Source organism: Amblyomma americanum, chromosome 8, assembly GCF_052857255.1.
Source record: "Amblyomma americanum isolate KBUSLIRL-KWMA chromosome 8, ASM5285725v1, whole genome shotgun sequence".
NCBI classification, from domain to species: domain Eukaryota; kingdom Metazoa; phylum Arthropoda; class Arachnida; order Ixodida; family Ixodidae; genus Amblyomma; species Amblyomma americanum.
The window spans coordinates 74,599,856-74,616,929 of record NC_135504.1 but is presented as its reverse complement, the minus strand read 5'-3'; the positions used below and the strand labels follow the sequence as shown (position 1 = coordinate 74,616,929).

Here is a 17,074-nt window from a genome sequence, read left to right as displayed (position 1 = left end):
GCTCTGCTGAGTTTCCCGAGAATGCAAACTAAAAGCATATTATGGGGAAAAAGGACATGTTTTGGTTTCTATCTATAGAATTTTGTTCTAAGCAACAAGATGCCAAAGATCGGTTTAATTCAGAGGAGTAGTTTACTTCTTAAATAGCCAAGGCCTCAAATGGCGAAGCAAGTGACGTGGTCTATTGCGTTAACTCCCGCGAAGCTTGGTATCTTATAATATCAACCAGTGCAAGAGCATTGTGTGAGTTTGTACCGTAATGCGGAGATTTATTCCAGGCAGGCGCTTCGCGATCACCAAAGGAAATTCCGCCGCATAGCCCTCCAATCGTCGCGGGCCATTACCGACGGTGTAACCGTTGTTGTTGTTGGAGCAGGCGTCGTTGTGATGTTTGGGCGCTCTGGAAGGTCTTGTACGACTACTCTGTCTTCCTCAGGAGTTTTAATTGGAGAAATCTTGGTTACGTATTTAGTGAACACGTCAAAGGCGCTGACACCTGTAAAAAGAGGGAAATGGGACCGTTTTAGAATAGAATAATATAGAGTTTGATACCTGTCGAAATTAGTGTGAGAACAAAGCATTCGCGAGCTGTTGGAAACATCCTCTTTAGTGAAGTGGATACGGAACCAGTGGTGTGCGAAAACTGTTTTAATAACTTCAGTGCTGCCAACACAAAACCACATTGTTATTGATGGAGGCGTTGTTTATAGCTGATGCCTTTTCACGTACGCATGTCGTATAATTTCATGTGAAGTAGTTGAGTAATTGAGCCGTTATTTACATCTCTGAGTGCACTGTAAGCAGCAGAGTGTTAAAATTAGATGAGAGCATTATTGTTTGCTTATAAACAGTGCACCCAATCGTAGTTAGAGTGTTAGCTCTAGGGTGAAACTTTCCCTCAGCGTCTTAGTATGCCTCTATTAAAAACTGCATCGTCCACACGCTGTCCAAAGAGTGTTTTCCGGCTGCGCCTGAGTTATAACGAAGTAAGCAACAAAATGCGGCCGCAGTGAGTAAACGCAATTGATAAGGAATGCTGTAGAATATGCCGCTAGTGCATGGAGTGCTCAAGGTGGTAAAAAAAAGAACCCAGGTGGGCTCTGGGCCCTCGGGAACAAGAAGGCAGCATCCACGCACATCCGCGCATAAGTGATGTGCAGAACGCGCGTAACGCACAAGCTATGCAAGTCAGACTAGATCGAGGAAAAACAATTTTCTAAGATCCTGGCAGCTGTCTTGCCGGTAGCATCAATTGCAGTTAGAGTTGTGGTGACGGGAGCTGCGGTTGGTCAGCTGGCGGTGAGTAGTCAGCGAGGGAAGGGGGAGAGTTCTGGTTGAGGTTGTTGCAAGCTAATGGTGGGGTTAGCCTTGCGAATTCTGCCGGCAACTGCTCCACCGCAGCGACACTAAAATGCTAAATAAGGTCCACAAATCAGGCACACACCCAAGGCATGACTGATCTACATAGCTGTAAACACAATCACTTATAACAGGTAATAGTCAACTGGAGTTTAAATCCTAGTCATGGAGGAACTCTAAAAGAATGCACGAAGCCTCCTTTCTACACGACTGTTTCCGCGCGGGTAGACAATGTCCTGAAGGGAACTGTGAGGGGCGCCTTTATTCTTGAGGGAAGCCAACACATACCTTTCCGCGTTGTACACTAGACATCACATAAGAAAATGTTTTATATCAACGCGCACACCACATGTGGACAACAGTGACGGTGCCAGACCCGTCTCATACATCCACGCAGGGTTACGAGCAGAGTCCGTGCGAATGCGATGTAGTAATGCGGCCTTCTACCTTTTAGCCCCTTGGTCACACATGGCTTGTTGGGAAAACTCCACAGGGTATAAAAATGGCCGAGCACTGTTTCTCTTTGGCATCTTGAAGGAGTACTTGGTGGATTACGCTTTATGGTCGAGACTGTCCAACACCTCGTTACCTATGACACTTGTATGTGAGGGCACCCTTTGGAAACATATAGAGAAACTTCTGCTGTCCATATTATGCACCATGCGTAGAAAGCTGAGACAGTGCATCAGAAGGGAATCCGAAAGGGCAGATTTTGAATTCGTCAGGATCACACCAGGTTGAGCCGGACAATTCACTCTAGCTTCCGTAAAGCCGCCTCAATTGCAAAGCTTTCGGCCGTTGTGGAGGGCGCGGCTTCAGTTCAGCGTACAGACCGGGCAGTATTCAAAGATGGAACGTGAAAAGCTGCTGCGCTAGCTGCTCTGGCCTTATGCGCAGAACCATCAGTGAAAATTTGAATATGGCGGACATACTCTATTCCTAAATGTTTGAGTACGAGAGAACTCGTTGCCGCCAAAGGAGAACGGCGCTTAGCGCGCACAGGAGGAATAGAGACCGTGCAGCCGAGGCTCGCAAATGACCATGCTGGTTTCAACCGCTTGCTTTGTCTTTTGAGCATCAAGGCTTAGGGCACTAAAAGTTTATGGGAAAGAAGTAACAGCGCTTTTTGAACACGATACACAGAGCGAGACAGACACCTGCGCTGACCAACAAGCAAAATGATTTGTTATGAAAATTGCACCAACTTCTGTGAAGCTACAACGCTGACCGGTTTCGACAGTGACTCATGAAGAATGGCATTGTTCGCTGTCGCCTGCAGAACTCCAAGGGCGCTTCTTCGGACCTTTCTGTACGAAATTTGAAGACGGTTAATCTGAGATACAGAAAAGGAAATTAAAGGCAGTTGGTACATTATGGACTACTCAGCAGTGCTTCCTGAATTCTGACCATTGAGGAAGGGTGGTTTCCCTATTGCTCACTTGCAATTCTAGAGACCACATTCAGACGCGAAGGTAGAGACGACACCTCCTTTAAACACCTTCACCTCTATAAAAACCGTGTCGCATGTGTGAAGCCTCGGCTTAGCGTAAAATTGTTCATTATATTGAAAGCACCAAAGTAATCATCGAGGGCAAATCCAACTGCCGTCGCTGAATTGCCGCATGAGATATTTAATCGTATCGTAATTTTTTTTTTACCCTATTCGTGTCGGCGACCATCCAGACTGAATGGGTCATGCTGCGCTGGGATTTAGATGGGGTCGAAACCGCATATGTTCGGTGAGTGACACCAAATCTTACATATGTTCATGGAGAAGTCGCGAGAAATGATATTTTGGCGTATGTGTCGGGGTACTAGGGCATCGTGGTAGGCGTAGAGAAAGAGGATAGAAAGGATAGGTAAGAGAAAGAGATAATTTACATTACCCAGAGGGGGCAGTTTCCTTCCGAGGTATTCGGGTGTGAGATGGGAGATAGAGACGTCGGATTTCTCGTAAAGCATCGTGAACACGCCTTGAAAGAGAAAAATTCTGCCTCGGCTGTACATTGCTGTCGCCGTTTCGGTTGCATTGTTTTTCTATGAGGACACGGCGACAGGATTCTCAGGCCAGCATATGAGCACACTCATTACTTAGAAATTATTCCTGTCCAGGGACCTAAACCTAGGAAAACCTAGAGGATCTCGCTGTTGAAGTGTTTTCTCGAGCAGTTGTGCAGTGAATGGGTGTTGGCGGTTGAGTAGTATATTTCTGCATGTCGTCTGTAAAGCCGTTAATGCGGCTACTTCCCCTCATGTTGTGGGGGGGGGGGGGGGCTATCCGATTAGTGCGAATACTAAGATGACCCCGTCCCGAGTATGTGACAGTGAGGTCAGGTGGCCGCGCGGATGATTCTAGTCACAAATGCGCGGCGCAGTGCTGTGGATGGTAAGAACAGGGCGTAACACGATCGTGAATCACCAACTCGCCCAACAGGCGTCACTTCTAGTCCTGTGGAGCTACCCCCTTCCTGCTTGGTCTCGGGGCATGGTGGTGAATATGCGAGCTTCTAGTAGTGAGTTGAAAATATTTGAAGCGTGGTTGCATGAGCATGTATATCTTTGCCTAAGGGGTATGCGCAAAGATTACCGCACGCATCGTTCTGGAATGATTTTTCTCATTCAAAAGCTTCTCGCGAGTTTATTTAAAGCTAAGCCGAATTCAGGGCAGTATCGCATATTACACAGACTAGCATAGCTCGTTTTTTGAGCAGATCAACTAGTTTCAGTAGCCAACCCTTCCAAGCAAGCCCTGAATAGCTTGTATAATATGCGGGCATGGAAAATTTTAATTCGGTTATTTTCGGAAGTTTAAAAACGCTCAAACGAAATATCTACCACTGTAATAACGGCTCCCGTTTTATAGCGAAAGCGGCGAAACGGAGTCCAGCCCGGAAGACGCTTTACGCTGGACACAACATTTCGCACCCTCTGCGCTCCACTCCCCGCCACCCGCACCCCCCGAAAGTTCCATGTATATATACACTAAACTGCTGACATCATGATCCAAGCAGAATAGGCAGGGAACTATACGCAAGCAGTGTTCGTAACGCCAAGAGGCAACAATTCAATTTAATAACGTACAGTGGGTGGTCACAAAATCTAGACATAGGCAGAGTACGGAAACATGAACAGAAAGATAGATTTAATTACACAAAGTTGGCCAGGGCATTTCCTAAATTTTTATTTTCGCATATCTCTCTACGCGCTGAAGAAGTGTTTGATTGTTTGATAGTTCGCGGGAAATATGAATAATTATGTTGGTTTGTCCGGGCACACTAGGGGGTCGAGGTGTAATTAATTTTCGTCCCACTTATGTAAAATAATCGCCATGCTGTTATGAGCACCTCGACACTGACTGGCTGGCGGCAGTGGGGGCGGAGCCACTGCTGATCGCTGTGGTACCCCCAGCCGCTTCCAAGCTTTCACCCAGTGCGCGCTCTAGGAGGGCATGGCTGCTTCTTGAATGAGCGCCTACTGCTTCGCGAAATCCTGGCAGGGAATCTCGACATCGAGAGCATTAGTCGGAAACATTGAACACAAAGAGACACTCCGGAGCGTCGGGAGCGCGAAGCTGAGGGATGCGCCTTGCTTTCGCTCAGTATAGCGCGAAACGCAACAGCGCGTAAACAATCAATGTTTTTCCCAAGTGCTCGTCTAGATAAAGTAATTGGCGAGCACATTTTAGGCAGAAAGTGGCAAGCAAGAATGCGGGACATGAGACTAGAAGTGGGATACAACTCGTAACGCTGTCACAGAGCTGTCAGGATTGGTTTCAGTCAGCTGGGGGTCTTCGACGTGTCGTACACATCCCCTGCACAAGAGCTTTTTTTTGCATTTTCGCGCTGCCCATATGTGGCTGTTTCTGCCTGGTTCGCAGCCACGACTTCCAGCTCTGTAGCGGTACAACACTCTAGCGAATCACCGCGGTGCATTGCAGGAGAGCTTGTTTCGACCAATGTTTTGCTTCCGTGAAGGTATCGAGTTTCTCTCAGCGCCTTTTGCCTATACGCTTTACCTATACGCTTAGCTGGCACGTTAAAAATTTGAGGGTTCTTTTTCTTCGGCAGTTCTCTATGCTAACAATCTCACAATTAATCTATTTTAATAGCTTCGAGTGACGCCCTAGTGGATGGCTCCCGATAATTTCTAGTACCTGGGGTTTTTTAACGTGCACTGTCATCCCACAGTACTCGGGCCACATCAGTTCTCCTGCATCGAAAATTTCTGAATCGAATACTGTCGGAACAAAGCGTTCAAGTTTTCATTTCTAAGCGTTTTAATTTCCGCCTTTAACATTTCCGAACTACGCTATTTCGTCCTTCTGTGCAGCCGTGTTTTATTGAGCGCATGGTCGGCTTGATTAGCTGCGCGCAGCTCCTTAGTGTGCCGCTGTTACACAAGCATTTTTTTTTTGCCGAACATCCATGAAGCTTCACTACAGATAGGGAAGTGGATTCTGTTAACCGAGGAAGGTCGATATTGATTTAGTCGGTAACTCATGTGAGGCGCCCAAACGGCAGACTCAGCAGAGCTTGAACGTAGCGATACGAGCAAGGTGATTTTTTTAAAGACAGGATACGGTGTACATTAAGGATAACGGTAACATCGTGTGGGGAAAAAAGTAGGGTAAAAAGCTGTTTACCTTCAGTGCGTTTGGTCACAGATTTATCGAAGGTGAACCCGTCGCCTCCGTTTGCGATGAACATGGTGGTGACAATGCTGTAGGCCTTGTTGTCGCTCACGTCCTCGTACACTGGTACGCTGCAGTTGGCGCAGAGAACTTTGAGCGACACGACCCGGCACCAGTTGGGCAGGCTGAAGTTGTAGACCACACGCGCTCCTGTAGGGGAGAAAGGGGGAGGATAGAACGGGCTGTCTCAGAAAGCACGGTCAAACAACAGGGAAAGCATCGGGTAAAATTATCCACGAGGGTTCTACGCATTTTATTCGACAATGACGGAAATAAATGATTGTTCGTCAGGAAAATAAATGGCGCAGTACCTGTCTCACCTCTCGGTGGACACCTCAAACGCGCAAGAAAAGAAGGTAGGAGTGAAAGAAGAAAGAGAAGAAGAGGTGCCGAAGTGGACGCCTCCGGAAAAATTTCGACCACCTGCGGATCTTTAACGTTCACTGACATCGCACAGCACGCGGGTGCCTATTGTGTTTCACCTCCATCGAAATACAACCTCCGTGGTCGCGGGTTTGAACCCGGATACTCCGGCGGAGCGAAGGGTGAAAAGAGCACGAATGCAGTGGAATGAGAACGAAATCTTTATACACCCCGTTCTCTTCTTCCTTAGATAACAAAGCACGACATTCGATCACATAGGAGTGATAAGATCTGTCACCACCGAGACAGTCATGCAAAAGACTGTTCGCGCTTTATATATGCCCGTTAGTCATCTGTGCCTAAGGAAGCTTGTTTATGAACCGGGCCTCGTATTTAGTCAGTGCCTTCTTGTCAGGGAAAATCTTCCTCCTATAAATTGGCTTAGTGGTGACAAGAACTGCGGGGCCACGGTGCGTGCAACTACTTCCAATTTTTACTTTGGAAAGGTACTTGCATATATGGTTTTAGGACGCTGTAGTGAGAGTAACTTGATTAGCATCTTGTTTTTTGGTGGAAAATTCAGCGCGGCGTGTGAGAAGCTCTTTTCCACGGTAAAGGCTGGTTGTTCTGGTAACGCAAGGGGCGGCGAGGAGGGAGAGCAAAGGAAAAAGAAGAAAACCGTGGCAATTCCGCATGTCGCACAACCTGAGGAACGTTGGAGTGGACGTCGTGTGCACAAGCACCGTTCAAAGTGCAACGCCTCAGTACCATATCAAAAAGTCAAGTAGAACGGCCCGTTCGTGTAACGTCAGCCGGTTCGTGTGCACAGTGCTTCACCGCTCTCAGTTTTTGAGTTATGTTTTGCGGCGTCATGTATGAGGTACTGCTTGCATGCAAAAAAGTGTATGTTGGCCAAACGGGGCGCTGCCTGAACGCTGGGCTCATGGAACATGATAACCTTTCTTCAGATACCATTCGTTCAAGCATCGCTCAACACTGTGCAGAGGCATCAAGAAGAATACAAAAACGTGCAAAGCTTTTTTCGAAGATACCACTGTTTTATACCGGCATAGTGATCAGTGCACTCGAGAGATTATGGAGGTGTGTTTTATCGGGAAGAAAAAAGATGTCTGTATTAGCACTCCTTCCATCACGTTGTATGAAAAAGAGATTGTATTTTTAGACGGCTCATGATGTATCACCTGTTGATCTGTGGCGCAAAGGTACTTCGGTTAGTTCTTTTAGTGCACGTTGAAGTTGGTAGTGCTCTCTACGCTATCTATGCATTGTGTGCCTTTCGCACCTACGCCGTTTATCTGTGTGTATATATTTCGTTCCTTCACAATAAAATTTAATTTCGAGACAGTGCTTGTTTTCTTCCCTTCCAGTGTCTTGTCCCTCCGCGCTGAACTTTCCACCAAAATGAACTACATCCCGCTCGCCCAACTCACCATTCGACATGATATTTTCCACGTGAGCTCTGCTTCGTCAGCGGTGCGGGCGAGGTTTTCTTCTACCGAACTCAACCTATGACCTCTACTCCACTTAACTGTGTACAAACGGACGAAGTGCTAGGGCAACTCGCTGCTTGCAGAGTACCCATGCGCAGAAGGAAGGAACCTAGGAACCTAGGGCAGGTCATGAGCTACTATGACAACCCCTAACTTTCTTTTTATCCATTTAGAACATTTCGCTAATTAAGGCCCCATTACTGTGCGTGCTTGCCCTGATCGCTGCTCGAGGCGACCCAGTGTTCCGAAAAGTGAAGGCAGCGCTCAATGTGGCACTGATAATGAAGCTGAATATTTGACGAGTTCTCCCTCGAAACAAATTAAACTGAAGCGATCTGTGGCATACCACGTATAGCCTCGATGAAACTTCTGAACTTTTCCAATTTTTTTCCCTAAGCTATCTGCGTCGCTGGAAGCAACAAGTGAGGCTATGGCACTTGCAGGTTTTCTTAAATTCCTACTCAAAAAGAGGCCTTCTAAATTTGCTTTCACCGCGAAACTGTAACAAAAACAAACTGAGGTGCCTGCGAACCCCTCTCGAAACAGTGTAAACGATTCAGTTAACGCGATTCCACGAGCGCAGCTCCTCTATGAACGAGTTGACGGCGCTGCGCTCAGAGATTTAATGAAAACTGCCAGTAGGAACAGACGGGCCAAGACCTTCTCCCAAACACTGGCTGCAGTGGCTGGCTTGTGCGGCTAAGGTCGGCCAGTTCGCGCTGGCCCCCTTTACGGAAGAGCGTCGCCAGGACTTTAATTTAACCTAATAACCTCTTCTTTCTCTTTTTTGCGCGTTTTTTTTTGCCTTCGCTATTCCCACTTTTTTTTTTAATAAAATGGCGTACGTACCCGATACTTGCAGAAATTTTCCATTGAGGTCCGGCCACCACGTAAAATTGACCACGCTGTACTCGAACATTCGTTGCAAATGGTAGCCGCTTATATTCATGATCGCAAGGTCGCTGTCGTAAGGCATGGCCCCCAAGAGGTCGCCAAGTGTGACGTTCGCTATGCGAAGGAAAAGCATGTGCAAGTTATTCATGCTGGCTTTACGAATCGTGGGCGTAGAAAAATTAATGGCACAAAAATTGACGTCTGTGAACATCCCCACCTCGATCACTGTTTTTGCATTATAGGCCTCGCGTAAACTGCTGAGAGGGCTTAAACACAATCAAATCAAAGTGGTCAGCTATGTCCTGTAACCACGGGCAACACTGACTGTAGTGGGCTTATTGTAGTCTACTGCATATATTCTCACATTAAATATCGTGCTGACTTGTGGTGACAATGTGGCCCTCGCTATCATCTCGATCCAAGATCTGTCTATATCTATCTAGCTATCTATCCTCCGGATGGTGCCCACAGTGTGTGCGAAATGGGTCAGTTCGTGGTGGGCTTGACGGTGATGCAGTGGTCATTGCAGGTCGGTGGTTAGTGGCGGAAGTATTTCCTTTTCTTTAATTAAAATTGTTACCACGACAACGATCTAAGCTTTATCGCTAACCTCTGCTGCAGCTGCATTCGCATTGACTTCGTTTTCTCTGAACTCGAGGATATCTGCGATACATACTGTGCGTACCTTGAAACGTGCATTTATTCTCCTAAATTGTAACAAAATATGCCCTCGTTTCTTCTAATCTGGACTCCCACACGAATCATAATTTTGGGCGCATATCTTTTTATAGCTGCGCATTCTAAGGCATCCTGGTCACGTTCTATCAATAGGGTGCCGGCTTTCTAATTATTATAGAACGCTTGCTTAGTGATGACTCTTTTCTCCTGTGGGCTCACAGCCTGCTTTGTTTTCATCGAACTGACCCTGTTCGCACCCTCTGTCGACATCATTTAGAGGGTAGATAGCTAGATAGATATAGACGGATCTTACTGGCGTCCCTTTTGGATCGGGATGATAGCGAGGGCCACCTTGTCTAGTAAATTAAAGTGGCTGTTATATTTCTCCCGTGCTTTGTTTGAAACGTATGGTCCTAATCTGGTTCTTTGTCATTCCAAGATATTTTATTCCTATCTTCTAAGCTTTATTATTTCTAGATTAGTAATATTTTGTATAAATGTTGTATTTCTTGTTTTCACTTCACTTTTACCGTATTTTCCAGTGCACAAGTCCCGTTTTTTTCTGTGTTTTCCGTCAGTACGTCTTGCGCAATCCTGTGGCTAATATGAGGCAACAAGCGCCACCACACGCCATCTTTGGCCGTCGCCAGTAACAATGTCTTAAAAAATTATCTACGTTAAAAGCGATAAAAAATGGAGTTATTGCAGAGTTATAGAACAGCGCCACCCGCTACTGTGATCCGCTTCCGCGGGGACACAGCTGCGTCTGCGCAGTGGCAGATGTAGGCTTCTCGGGACCACCTGTGCAGGCGCGGTTAGCTCTCCGTGGAAGCGAATCACTGTAGCGGATCGCGGATCTATGCCAAAACTGCACTTTTTAAAATTCCATTGTACGGGTAGAATCAGATAGCTCGCAACAACGAGACTGAACGTGGCACGAAGCGCGCGCCGCTGCCGCATTCAGTCTCTTGATTTTGAATATGCACGTAACCTAGGTCACGTGACCAAAATGTAACGGACGGACACGAGTGTGAGAAATTAAAGGCTATCGCCTTAAAAGAGGCAGGACGAAGGCAAGAAGGCATTGCCGCACGTGTGCTTTCGTCGCGCTGTCCCATCAAGAGATCCTCAGCGCATTTTTACAGCGCTTACTGAAGGAACAGGAGTGTCGTGTTTAGGTGGACCTTATGCATCCTTGCGTAAAGATGCAAGATACTCCTTATCCTTGTGCGACTTATGTGTGACTCTCAGGGAAAAACTGCCGTTTGCAAGGGGCTGCGATGTGAGGCATATGGACCGGAAAATACCATACTCGAGCCTTCTCTTCTGCTGATATGTCAATTTTACTTTCACCATCTCTAAATACAGAGCTTCTGGAAGGCTGGCCGTGGGCACTTTGATGTCTTAATGTACGCCTTTACATAATGCAAAGCAATTAGCGCAAAAACAGAGACAACGTACATGGAAGGAGGCAGATATGACAGTTAACTAGCGCTTCTTTTTTTTTTAACTAGCCAACATCAACCATCTACCCGACAGCACGCCCTTCTGAACAGGTTTACAGTCTACCAGAAAATGTCTATTCTTTTCTAAACTACTCCCCCCGGCTACACGAATATCGCCTACCTGTTGTGAAGAAGGAAGCACAAAAAACGGACGAGGGACGGAGTAGGGGACGCAAAAACACGTTCACGAGCGCTAACTACCAAATGTTTATTCATGCTGTAGTACAGGTGATATATAAGAACAGAATGTCGTGCATGCGCATAGAGAATGCACAAAGGTCGCACATCAGTCAAGCGCAGAAGTTAACCAAAAAAACGAATCTAAAAAAGCACATTCAGATGAATATACGTGTACAGTCGTCTCACTGATACAATGATCGGACAGCTTTCTGATATAATAAGACTCTAGAAAGAGCCTACCCATATCATTACCGCTCTTGCCAAGAGTCGTGAAAAAAACTCAGAATAACGATGGGGCGGATTTAGCCTTTTCCATTGATATACAGGACTTGTTTTATTCTGTTCCACATGCTGAGCTGTAAGCTTCGGTCAGAAAAAGCATTGAAAGCTCGGGGGCTGTGGCCTTCCAGAACTCAGCTGGAATCTCGGTAGATAATTTTTTAAGATTACTAGAATACTACTTGCAGGTAACTTTTATCTCTCATAACAACCAGTTTTTTTCTGCAGCGTAAAGGCATCTGTATTGGCTCATGTGTAGCTCCCATTTTATGTGACATATTTTTATCTTCAATTGACCGTCTTCTTGCACAGACTTTTCAAGGGGGGCCAGTTTTTAAAGTTTTAAATATGTTGATGCCTTCTTAATTATTTTAAGGTCAGGGAGCTTTCCATCCCTTGATCATATTGTTTCACTTGTTTTAACTACTTTTAATCAACTCGGGAAAGGTTTAGTTTTTACCCATGAACTACCTTAAAGTCAGGCGTTGCGTTTTTTAGACCTCAAGCTTTTGTTCAGCAGAGACCATATTTGCTGGATGTGCTCCCCTCGAGTCAACAAAGAGCTGCTCAGCTATGACTCGGCTCATTCCGAGGTGGTAAAACGAGCTATTGCGTCGCTTTGCCTCGAATCTGCGCTTCAAAAATCTTGCCCACATAAAATGCAACAAAGTTTGAATGATCAGGTTTCACGACATTTAACAGCAGGCTTCCCTGGCCCGGTTGCTTCAGCTGTCGCTGAAACTCTCCTGCAGAACCATAAAGGCGCCCAGAAAAGATTTCAACCCCCTTCTTCAAAGCCGGTGGTGGTCCCTTATGTACACCAACTCTCCCACAACCTGAAAAAAGTGGCTGGCAGGCACCATGTGCCCGTGGTGTTCTCAGTACCCAACAAGCTGTCTAAGCTACGCCCTCGCATCATTGGTTGTGCCGGCGGGGGCTGCAACAAAAAACGTGGGATCGCCTGCGCTGAATGTGCAACAGCTATGGTGTACAGCATACCCCTCTAATGTGGGGCTTCATACGTTGGCCAAACTGGCCTCTGTATTAATCACCGGCTACGGGAGCATGCCAGAAACATTGAAAATAATGATACTGGTGCTAATCTCGTGCGGCATCTTGCTTCGTGCACGTGTAGGGCAAGATTGGAGAAGACCACGACTCTTGGCAAGAGTGGTAATGATAAAGGTTGGCTCGTTCTAGAATGTCATTATATCAGAAAGCTGTCCGAACGTTGTGTCAGTGACACGCCTGTACACGTGTATTCATCTGAATGTGCTTTTTTAGATTCGTTTCTTGGTTAACTTGTGCGCTTGACTGATGTGCGGCCTTTGTGCATTCTCTATGCGCATGCTCAATATTCTATTCTTAAATATCACCTGTAGTACAGATGGTAGTTAAACAGTTGGTAGTTACCGCTCGTGAACGTGTTTTTGTGTCCCCTACTCCGTCCCTCGTCTGTTTTTTGCGCTTCCTTCTAAACAACATGCATCACCAACTAGCCGGGCAGCTTGCTCTCCCGAATTGCCTACCTGTTATGCTTACTTTGTTATGCTTAGTCGTTGTGAGGCAATCTGGTGTTATTTTCCTAATTTAAAATTCTGTAAAGTGTATTTTTATTTCAAATAACGAGATTTGTTTTAAATGCTATATTCATTTTAAAAGTTTAAATAAATTTGCAATTAACCTCAATTTTTAAATAAAAGTAAGTTAATATTGCACTAAACTTCAGAAAGTTTCAGCTGTATTTAAATGTTGAAACGAATTTAAAATTGAGACGGCAAATAACCAACTTTATTTGTATTCTTCTGAGTGCCTCTTGCTAACTATTGTATAAAGTTTTTCTTCTGTCCTTATTTTTTGTCCTTATTTTGTGTTTTTTTTTGCGCTGTTCTCTAACTTCTATGTACTGCCCCACTCACACAATGCTCCAATGTAAAGGAGCCTGTGAGTAACTTGAATAAACTCTCATGAATTCGGCTTCAACGGGTTAGGGAGGCTCCCAATAACAACTTTCGCCGTAAAAGGCACACCGCACTATCACCATTCAGCCGGCTCGGAATGCCTGCGTGCGCCCATGCCGAGGCACATCGACCGCTGCGCCCTGCATTAAGTAGCCCGCCCTTCCTACTCACACCGCCCTGGTACACCTTGCCTCCACCAATCGTGTTTTTCTACGGCCCCGGCAGAATACACGGCAGGTATTATGCAGCACTTGAACGTTCGATTCTAAGGGAGGAACCGTGACATGCGCGCACATTTTGTTGTCAAGCGGTCTACGGTGTCTTATGCACCGGTCAATGCACAGCGGAGGTGTCCATGTCGCCTGAAACAGCGAGTCATGCAAAACGACGTCGCCGAAGCGCACTCACGTTTTTGTCTGATGGAGTCCCTCGCGATGCCCCCGTTGATGATAGCGGCGTTCACAATGGACCATGCGTCCTTTACTGGGCTATTTCTGTCCGTATAGTAATCGAGGAACGAGTCGGCCATGAGGTTGGCTGAATTGCACTCCTTGTACCGGCACAGTTTTTCGTTAGCCTCCAAAAGGACTTTCGACGAGCCCACGACTCTATTCACCGCTTCCTGCACGATTTCCTTGTACGGCTCCAGGGCTTGCAGCATTTCTTTGTCTGTCAAATATTTCAGAGAAAAATGAACATTTCTGAGTAATTCACCTTTTGCATTTTTGCCTTTCTGCGAGCATGTTTTTGGTAAACCGGGTAGTTCAAATGGGCTGTCATTCTTGATAACACGCTGTGCAATACAAAAACGAAGGCAAATGAATTGATCTCGTTCTTGCCGCAGGGCATCTCGTAACAGGGTTACGACGAATAGCACTGAACAGCTTGAGTTAGTTACATGTTTACATTACAAGAACTATTGAATGTCGGCTGCTTAAGGTGGCCCACACTTAAGTTGTGCAATACAAGGTGTAACGTTTGCCTAAACTAAATTCAAATCGCATTGCAGCTTCTGATGACGTATGCGTAAAAACAAGGCAAATTGGAAGTTTGGGCATGTTGGTAAGACATGATTTGGAGGGAGGCTTAGCTCGGGAGAAACAAGGACATGAGGTGGACACAGGATAGGACGCAGGATTCCTCGAGCACGTCATTTTGTTTTCAATTCTTTCAGATGCAGGTTAGGTCTCGTCCTGTCGCTCTCATATCCTTGTTTCTTTCGCGCTAGACCCCTCCAAATCATGCGTAGAAACAAGCTACAGATCCTTTAAATGCCAGAAATGGGTACTGAAAGACATGTATCCGCAGCAACAGTAATTATTGCTGCTACGCTGCTATTCAAATGCAATCTAACATAACTTTAAACAGTATTTGTAGCAAAACTACTGCAAAGGTACTATTTTATGAAAAACTTTAGCAGTTCTCTCAACAACTGATTGCTCAAATAGCAAGAACCAAAGTGCTTGCATTAACTGAAATTTTCATAAGTGCATACGATTGATAGAGCAGCACGACAGCCCCAAACAGGCACCGCAAGTGCAAATATGGCAAAAATCATTACCTTCAGGCCAAGACTGGTTGAGCAAGATGGGATTTCCAGACCATCCAACTATATCTCCTTCTCGTGTGATCTCGAGTTCAAGATACCCGAGGTATTTCCCGAATCGGAAATCTTGAACTATCAGGCAGGAAGTGTTTCTACTCGTCCTGTTGTAAATGTAAGGGTACGGCCCTTCGGGTGAGTCTCCCACAGGTGGCTTCCCTGCAAGATTGACAGAGAAACGCGGATGCAGTTAGCTTTGCACGATGAACACTGGTCACATGATGATGACAGTGGTAGCACTAGCTCGTGAACGCAGGTTTTCAATGAAGCAGCATTAAAAGCCTCATCGCCAAAACAAGATGGGTCAGCGTCCGGCGTCGTCTGTCATAAAATTCTCTGATTGGTCGACGGGGTGTCTGAATTCATGAGACCACATAACGTTGCCGAGATGGCAGGTGGCTTGGCAGTCGGCAGTTTGGCAGGTGCGCTGGTCACATAACATGATCGAGCCCGGTGGCGGACTGGCCACAAATTGTGAGGTGTGCTTGGTTGCGTGCAGGCGTGTCGAGACAGCTCCGCGTATCAGGTTGGAATGGAGCCATAATGAACGCCTTGTGCGTCTCTCCAAGTGGAAAATTCCCGCAAGCAGAGAGGGCTACCGCAGATGTGTGTCGTTGAAGATGGAGTATGGGCGGCTGCACAGACTCAACGCATGCGGCGAGCAGCAGTGACAGAGGAGGAGAAGCAGTTCATTTTCAACTCGTAACTTAATTAGGTGTCCGATATACTTTCCCTTGAAAGGCGGTATTTACTATTAAAGGTGGGAAGTTAATTTAGTAACACTGGGACAATTGGGCCAGTGGAAAACGCAGTTTTAGCTCAGCCAGATTTAATTCTTATTTATTACATTACCAACAGCGCCACTTGTGCCATTACAGTGGGGGTGGTACGGTTGTACGAACACAAGAAAATGTGCATGAAAGACAACGTACAGTAACAATGTAAACATTTTCTTGTCAGCAATATCAACGAGAGATGACAATAAGGCTTTCAGTTCTTGAAGTGTGGGAAAAAGCGATGATTTGAACAAATTTGTTCTAGCCCTGAATTCACGCACATTGTTATTGTGATCAACAAGTTCAGATCTATAATGTGGGAGAATAATACGCTTTCCTATTCGAATAACAAATACGTTGTAATAGATATTATGGAGAAATTTTAGCTTTAATTTCCTTCTCCTGTCTTCAAGAAGTGCCGATTCTCATTTCTTTTTCACGCTTGTCATATTGGCTTGTTTGCTATAATTTCCAGAAACACCCATATTTTAGAAGTACCCATATACACAGTGCCAGAAATTCTAGGGGACGAGTGGCAATCTTCTTGACAATAGCCCAGGGAGGCAAGAAGAAAATATGCTTGGGACCTACGGGGACGTCCGAAAAGGGGGGTCGTAGTGTGGCTTGAGGTACTCGCCATTAACCATGCGAAGTCCGCGGCATTCCCGGCGCTATTCATTCTTTAGAAGTCTCCAGGTTAATAAACTTACAATTTCTTCGAAATTGTTATCTTTTGTTGTTTTCTAGCCATGATTATTGTGGCAGTGACGTCTATATAGTTCAGGGTTCGACGGAAACCTGTCTGGCGAGGAAAATTCTCCATGCCAAGAAACAAACACTCGTTTTTAGGTTGTTTTTTTTCATTTTAGCTTCACGAGTATTAGTTTCTGTGAATGCAATGAAGCCTTTGTTTAGAGCTGTGGTATGCGCATTGCCTCGTGTGTTTTAAATGAACGTTTATTTATCCCGTGTTAACGGCAAAAATTTCTTCGCGGAGTGAGAACACTTTTGCTGTTAAGATCTTTAGAAGTGTTGAGGAGACGTTCTTGTGTTGTTGAAAAGGGAAGAAAGCCTGGGGGAAGATAGGAGTGTAGTGTAGAACCCTTCCTTCTCAATGTGGGCCCGTGCTATTGATCTCCGCATGAACTTGCTACTGAGCTTTGTGGAACGGGGAAGAGGGGGACCTCGATCTGCAGCCGACTCTGCCTACACGTGACGCTCAACTAAGGAATGGAAAGAAGCTGCAGCCCCTTAGCGGCGCCCACCGGCTGTTTC

At 45.9% G+C, this 17,074-nt stretch overlaps 1 protein-coding gene across 1 annotated transcript in view; it reads right to left on the bottom strand.

The window, feature by feature from the left end:
* Positions 1-220: 220 nt before the first annotated feature.
* Positions 221-17,074, bottom strand: part of LOC144101930 (protein 5NUC-like) — an 84,159-nt gene continuing 67,305 nt past the window's right edge. Inside the window, exons 5-9 of the mRNA XM_077635165.1 lie at positions 14,982-15,182; positions 13,829-14,089; positions 8,773-8,931; positions 6,002-6,199; positions 221-496 (exon numbers count right to left, since the gene is read on the bottom strand). Coding sequence (XP_077491291.1) covers positions 294-496; positions 6,002-6,199; positions 8,773-8,931; positions 13,829-14,089; positions 14,982-15,182 — 1,022 coding nt within the window. The 3' untranslated portion in view covers positions 221-293. The remainder of the gene's footprint in view (positions 497-6,001; positions 6,200-8,772; positions 8,932-13,828; positions 14,090-14,981; positions 15,183-17,074) is intronic.